General features: G+C 34.0%; 1 protein-coding gene across 1 annotated transcript; it reads left to right on the top strand.

Annotated features, from left to right (window-relative positions):
• The first annotated feature begins 3,728 nt into the window (after window positions 1-3,728).
• On the top strand, window positions 3,729-6,529 carry LOC7468734 (WRKY transcription factor 71). Its single transcript, XM_002302104.4, has 3 exons — window positions 3,729-4,316; window positions 4,795-4,935; window positions 5,834-6,529. Exons 1-3 carry the CDS (start codon window positions 3,853-3,855, stop codon window positions 6,204-6,206), a joined length of 978 nt encoding a protein of 325 aa, XP_002302140.2. The 5' UTR covers window positions 3,729-3,852; the 3' UTR covers window positions 6,207-6,529.
• Window positions 6,530-7,458: the final 929 nt, after the last annotated feature.

Raw genomic sequence — 7,458 nt, 5'->3', positions numbered from 1 at the left:
CAAGACGGCTCTTTTCGCATTTCGGGTGAGAGAGGAGTGCTAGTTTCCCCAACTTCCCAAATCCCAAGTGACGAAATGGCATGAAAAGCAGCATTATTTTCTGAGAGCAGGACAAACCATAAAGAAACATGTAAAATTAATTACGTACTTATTCAATGCAATCATCTCAAGTTACGCTCAATGAATAGGCATGACTCATTTTCATGAGAGAGCTGGTTGATTACAAGAGATGCCTTAATTACTCCCCGAATTGGTTTTCTGTAGGGTTACTTGTACACCTCAAGCATCGAGGGGAGGTAATACAATCTCCCTCTCCCTCTCCCTCTCCCTCCTCTTTTGTCTATAAAACCAAACGAAATAATTCTTGTTTCTCGGTCACCGATCATTACTAATAATGATGGATTTCTCTCTATTTTCTATAAGAACTTACCTTCAATTTATTTTTAAATGGAAACGTAGTGATTGCTTTTTTATGGTAAAAAGTTAGTTTTTCCTTTTAATTTTTTATACTTTCAAATGCTTTTGTAAGCTTCTCCTTTTTAGAAAATTCTCTTTCATATCTCATGAATTTATAAAACAATTTTTCAACTACAATACCAATAACTTATTCATGCCAAAAATCCTTTTAGATCCAAATATCAACGCTCCAATCCCACAAATTCGCAAGGGAGCCTCTACACAACATGAAACAAAAATAAAGGGTCTAAATAGGTGAGGCGATAAACAACACCAAACGAAATGGCAGACTCTTGAATCATAAAGTTGTAGATTTGGAGCTATGAAAGGGAAGAAGAAGAAAAATCCAGTGAAGGTTGTTATTTAATTAAGGAATGGCTGGCAAATAACAAAAGAAACAAACGAATGCAGTAAAGGTATATATTCAATTTACCCTTAAAAACCTAGAGCCAAGATAGGGGTGCGTAGGTCCTTCCATGGCATCCAATAACGTCGCATGAAGGGGGAATCGAGGTGATTTCGCCATTGTTGTAAATATTCTTACTTTTATAGCAGATTAAAGCCACTTTTGGATCCTTGTGTGGTAATTAGGAAAATTAAAGTAGAAATTCTAATCTGGTACCATATTTCTTAAGAGCAAATTAAGGTGTGGTCACCGTTTAAAACATGAAGACAAGAGAAAAGTGTGTTATCATGCCGAGCAACAAACTCGATCGAATGAAAGTAACTGAAATGTTACTCCAATGGCAACACTTAGATAGCCCATGAACACAAAAACACAAAACAAGAGTGACAAGCAGGAAACAAAAGCGACAGACCACCGTAACCTTTAATAGACAAGTTACGTTTGACCCGCTTTTGATATAAAGTTTGGTTTGTTTAATAATCATACCTATCTTTAATTTTTGAGGTGTGGGCTCATATAGTAAGTTAATTTGCTTCATATTATATATATAAAACACAAGAAAGTTTTATAAACATGTAAATCTGAATACAAAATTTAATTTTTTTTAAGTTTAACTCGGTTTGACGAGTTAACCTGAAAAATTTAGGATTTGAAGATTAATTCAGACCAGGTTTTTAGTTGAAATAAACAATATATTAACACGGGTAAACTCAGTTTCACCCGGTCAATCTTGGTCCAAACCTTGTTGAGCCAGCACTAAATAAAAAAAATGAAATTACATCATTTTAATAAAGATAATTCCTTATAACTCGCAAATGAAACTACTAATTTAATGACTTGGACTCTTTTTCGACTTAATTTACAAGTTTTATCTAATAACTATATTCAAAATTTAATGAAAAAAAATCTAAATTAAAAGAGGTTTTCAATAAGAAAATAAAAGCAATTTGATGGTACGCCTACTTTATATATATATATATATATATATATATATATATATATATATATAAGAAAGAAAGAGAGAGAAAACATAGTGCTATAGGTTATAAATTTAATTTCCTCTCTACATGTTTATGTCTTTTTGTCTAAAATAAACACAATAAAATAAATAATTAAAATAGAAGCTACAGCCGATCATTTACCCGTTAAATAAAAAGTCTTTCCAAATTACATTAAGTGCGTGCTTTGGACAAAAAGTTCGCCACAAACTTCGGTAAAGAAACGGAGATTTGTAGACGAGAGATGATGACGTGAAGGCCCAATCAGCAAAATGGAGGTGGAGACATGATTTCAATTTGTTTTTAATTTCGGGAAAATAAACTCTCACGTGCCAATCACGTTCAAATGACGGTGCCCAATACGGTACACGTGTGAGCCCAATTCTCCAATAGAAACCGTAATGTTGGAAACATTGACCGTGTATTTAGTTAGTACCTCCACCTTTATTACATGACCGTGACTGCGTGCATATAAATCGTGGCTGGCCCCTCTTCTCAACCACAAACCATGGGTGCAGCTAATCTCCTTCCTGTCCTTATCCCTCCAACCTTTTTCTTTTCTTATGATTTTTTTTAAAAAAATATCCCCCCCAATTTATAAGAAAATAACATGAGATTCAATTAATTAAGTCCAATATCCTTCCTTTAAAAAAAATAAAATTAAATTGGGTTTGTAGTTAATTTGAGAGAGAATCTAGCTCAAAAGTTGTGTTAAAAAGCGAGTTCTTGATTACTTTATATCTCAACCATATTAATTTGATATCGATTTTACACTGAAGTTTAATTTAAATTCAGAAATTAATTGTTTATCTCATATATAGGATGCCATGCGAGCTTGCTAGCTAGCTCTAATTAGAATATGGTTTGAGATAATTAAACTGTTTTCAAATTTATAGATGAAATCTTGAGTTATTACCATTTTGTAATAATATATTTAGCATAAAACGAGAAATTGATTATTTCGTAATTAATTGTATTCTCGCTGTATTGGTTATAATCAATTATCCAGAAATTAATATACAGTATGGTACTCAATTAAGCAGAATAAAAAGAATAAATCATGGAATTAAATAAGCATGGAACGTGTATATAGGTGTGTCCATTATACTATATGAAATCGTGGAATAAGAATTATTTACTGCATTTTTGGAAAATAAAGCCTCTAGTAATAGTGATTAATTTTATTAGTTGTAATAGTGTAATTTTATTATTGATAGATCATAAATTTTGGACGAGGATTTTTTTCATTTTGTCCGTGATGTTATTGGTAAAATATATTTTGACAGATTATAAAAATATATACTAACAAAAAAATTTATTAATAAAATTATTAAATCTGTTAGTGTTAATTTTAGCATATGGTTTTTGAAAAGAAAAGCCGAGCAAATCAAAGGTTTTCCAGACTGCATGCTGTTAAAGATTCAGCCTTTGTGCTGGACATTGTAGAAAAACTTATCATTTCCATGATTAAATGAGACTTTTGATACTGTGGATTGAATTTAATTTTTTATTAAAGTAAAGGGTATTGTTAGATGAGTTTGTATATCAACCATAATTAAATTCTTTCTCTAAAAAATTATTTAAAGCGCGCCCCACTTCCTCGATAAATTAAATAAATAAAAATTCTTACGGATATATATTATCCTTCAAATTTAGACACTTAAAAAAAAAATCAAGAAATACCATAACATAAATTTTTACCTATCAAGAAAACATTTAAAGATTTAAATTCAATTAATAAGAAATATATATATAAGTGGAGATTAGCCAAACCTCCCATCAAAACTAAATTCTCCGCTCCCGGCCCCTCTCTCTCTCTTTCTATCTCAATAAAAGTAAAATAAAAATCGAACAGAAAAGGTCTACTATTTATTAATTATAAGAAGAAAACAAGCACCTTGAGAAAAGTCCCCCCTCTCTAAGCTTTCAAGCATTGTAGTGTATCTAATTCCCCCTCCTCCTCCCCCCTCCTATTTTTCTCTCCTCTTCTTGATGTCAAATGAAAAGGAGGATCCATACAATTACGATCCCTTTTACTACAATATTCAGCACCGAACCAACCGGCCGGTGTCGGTGTTTCCATTCTTCAATGACAACAATCTCTCCGTGTACAATCAACAATCACCCACACAAAGCTTACAAGGGTTTAACGATCCCCCGTATATGAGCTTCACTGACTGTTTACATGGCTCCGTGGATCACTATAACACCTTATCAAGAGCCCTCAACGTGTCTTGCTCGTCATCTGAGGTAATTAGTCCCATTGAAGACGGTTCAAAGAAAACTGGTGCTGGAGAATTATCAGCAGCTACTAATGAAAACCTACCATCCACGCCGAATTCCTCCATATCTAATTCTTCTTCTAATGATGGAGCAACCGAAGAAGACTCTGGGAAGATCAAGAAAGATAAGCAGCCAAAAGAGAGTGAAGATGGGGATGGAGATGCTAAGAAAGTGTAAGTTTCTTGATTCTCCTTTGTAGTCTGTAGATTCATGCATGGTAAAGGTTAACAGGCTTTTAATTACAGAATTAACTCCTTTAATTTCCTTTCTTTTCTTTTTATAGTTGATTAGGGTTTGTGTATACCACTTTTTTTTTCCCAAGACAGTTTGTCAAAGTCTTTTAATAACTGATGAAGTTATTATTGCTTTTTCTCCCTGGTTGTTTTTCAAACTTATTATAAGACTTTTACTCCTTCTAGTGAAAGGGATATGGGCAATCTTTTTCTTATAAACTCCTGTACCATGCGTAGAACTATTTGAATGCTTAATTTCATCAGTTTCCTGGAAGTTAACGCACAAGATTTTCTGAATAAAATAGAGTATTATCCTTTTAGTGGATAGAAACCCTAGTGCAAAAATGAAAGAAATCTCTGCTTGGACTATAAATATCTCGCTCTATGCACTTTGACTTTGTATTTTCGTGATTACTAGGAGCAAGACAAAAAAGAAGGAGAAACGGCAAAAGGAGCCACGGTTTGCCTTCTTGACAAAGAGTGAAATTGATAATCTTGAAGATGGATATAGATGGAGAAAGTATGGTCAGAAGGCCGTGAAGAATAGCCCTTATCCAAGGTCATTTTGCTCAATCACACACACACATATGCATCCTTAAGATATGTACTAGAAATTAATCGATGAGAAATCAAAGAATGCAGCTCCAAATAATTGATAATCATTGTTTGAGCTAAAATTATTTATTTTATGCAGTTAGATTTTTATTAGCCGGATATGCTGATGAATTGTTACTTCATGTATTTAAAGATCACATCTTTCGGCTATCATTGCATTCATGGTGTTAATTTTATCCTCTAACTCTACCAAATGATATTGTTGTCAAACCCGATCTTTTGTCACACTCAGAGTCTCTAGCTAAGATAGTGAGAGAGTTTCCATTTTGTGAAGCCAAATTGTAGCAAACAAATGTACTCCCCAAAATGGGCAAGCAAAAAACTAATTAAGAGCTTAATTTGGTGTCAAAGTTAGGAGAACTTAGACGACATCATAGGAGCATTAGTCCTCTTTGGACATACATTTGAACCAATTATAGAGCCTATAAATCATTTGCCTATATATCAGTGTGATTTTCTAACTTGTTTCGTGCTGGAAGAGCACACATATATATATATATATATACATCTAGCTAGATGACCACTGCATTAATAATGCTCTAATTATTACCCTAGCAGTGCTAGCTGGGTGCCTTAATTATCTACGAAGTAGTTAGCCTCAATACCGTTGGTTCTCTATATATCTTTCATTTTCTTGACCTTTGCTTAACTCTTAACACTGAACACTGCACATGACAAAATTTAGCTATAGGCAAAAAAGAAAAGAAAAAGAAAAAGAAAATCTTGCTGCTGGTAGCTGCAAACTCAAAGTATGGTGTTATCTGTAAAAACTCTTTTACATAGGAAGCTTTCTTCAAGATCATCACAAAAGAATATTTTTCTCCTTTGCTTTGAAATTGCAGAAGTTATTACAGATGCACCAGTCAAAAATGCACGGTTAAGAAACGTGTGGAAAGATCATTCCAAGACCCATCACTCGTCATCACCACGTATGAAGGGCAGCATAACCATCACTGTCCAGCAACTCTTCGAGGTAATGCTACTGGAATGCTACCACCTTCCCTTCTGGCATCGACATCAATAGGGCAGAGCTTTCCTCAGGATCTCCTGACTCGCTTACTACCAGCGAGTAACCAACAAGGCGACCAAACTTCGATGTTCTATCACAGCCTTGCTCCACAGAATCAGCAGCTGCAGCAGCACCAGCTCTATTCTCCTGATTATGGCCTTTTGCAAGATTTAGTGCCCTCCTTCATCCACAAGCAACAGCCATGAACTCCCCCCCGATATCCTCTCTCTTTCTTTAGTGTACTTAGATTCCCATGGATGAGCTAATATACCAGTATGGTGCTCCCATAGAGCATTGATTGCATATTTCTGGCAACTGGATTTTATATTCTCATTGATTCTATAAAAACCCTATTCGCTTTTGTCAAAAAATGAATGATAGGGTATCCCTTCATAGGAATGGCAGTTTGCTTGAGCTTGCCAAACTGGAAATGAGAGCATTAAGTGACAGGAGACGGTGCATGCTGGTAGGACTGCACTCAATTTAATTAGAATTGCGTTTATATATTGGACAGGGAGGTTAAATTGCGTATATATATGTTGGTGTGTGTGTGTGTGTGTGTGTGTGTGTGTGTGTGTGTGTGTGTGTGTGTGTGTGTGTGTGTTGTGTATATATGCAAGTGCAATTAATTCGGTACATAGCTTTTCGATCACGACGGGGTTGTGAAATTGCAATATATATCGGAGATGGCTGTCTCCTTTACTTGTAAATGATCAATTTGATCCTGCTATGCTGTGCAAGGAGATTGGATATATATATATAGTCGTAATTACTTTTCAATTTGAATATATATATATATGGCTTTGACAATATGCTGTGCAAGGAGATTGGATATATAGTCGTAATTACGATCTTGTCGAAAGTTTTTCCATTTTGAAAGTTCTCTTCTTTTTCCTAGTAAATTTAATGATATTCTTCTGTAATTGTCACGACTTGCGATTATAAATGCCGCCGGCTAATCCTTCCTTTACTCTCTTTTTTCTTGCCTTCCTAAGTTTTTGTCAAACCATATATAATCTTTCATGTTGTTAGATTGACTTTCAGTACAGGTGAAGTTGAATATTATATGCTTTGCATGTGAGGTAGAAAATATAAGAATAAAGATTAAAAAACAAAAGGCCAGTGTTAGATTTTTTTTTAAATTTATCACTTCACTTCTCACCAATCTTTTTTTATCAGTAGCAATGAACTAACTTAAAGGCCAGTGTTAGATTGTTTTTTTAATAAACCAAGTAGAATATTTAATCTTCGGTATGATCAGTTTGATCGAACAATTTTATGTTAGAACGGCTAATATATATATATATATCAATTTGTCTGTGACCCCAATCACATTCCCGTGGTATAGTCAAAATCAAAAGCTTAATTTGCTATAATATATGTCTACTGGGAGGGTAAGTCATATACGAGAACCCGAGAAGGAATCGAGATAAATTATTTAATCCGACGAGTTCTACT

Source organism: Populus trichocarpa, chromosome 2, assembly GCF_000002775.5.
Source record: "Populus trichocarpa isolate Nisqually-1 chromosome 2, P.trichocarpa_v4.1, whole genome shotgun sequence".
Classification (NCBI taxonomy): Eukaryota; Viridiplantae; Streptophyta; class Magnoliopsida; order Malpighiales; family Salicaceae; genus Populus; species Populus trichocarpa.
The sequence above is the reverse complement of the archived record's forward strand: the minus strand, read 5'-3'. Positions and strand labels throughout refer to the sequence as shown.

Bases quoted from the DNA above. Each gene is read 5' to 3' on its own strand.
- LOC7468734 (XM_002302104.4), top strand. From the start codon at position 3,853: ATGTCAAATGAAAAGGAGGATCCATACAATTACGATCCCTTTTACTAC. The intron at 4,317-4,794 runs GTAAGTTTCTTG...CGTGATTACTAG, and splicing joins GATGGAGATGCTAAGAAAGT to GAGCAAGACAAAAAAGAAGG. The intron at 4,936-5,833 runs GTCATTTTGCTC...TTGAAATTGCAG, and splicing joins AAGAATAGCCCTTATCCAAG to AAGTTATTACAGATGCACCA.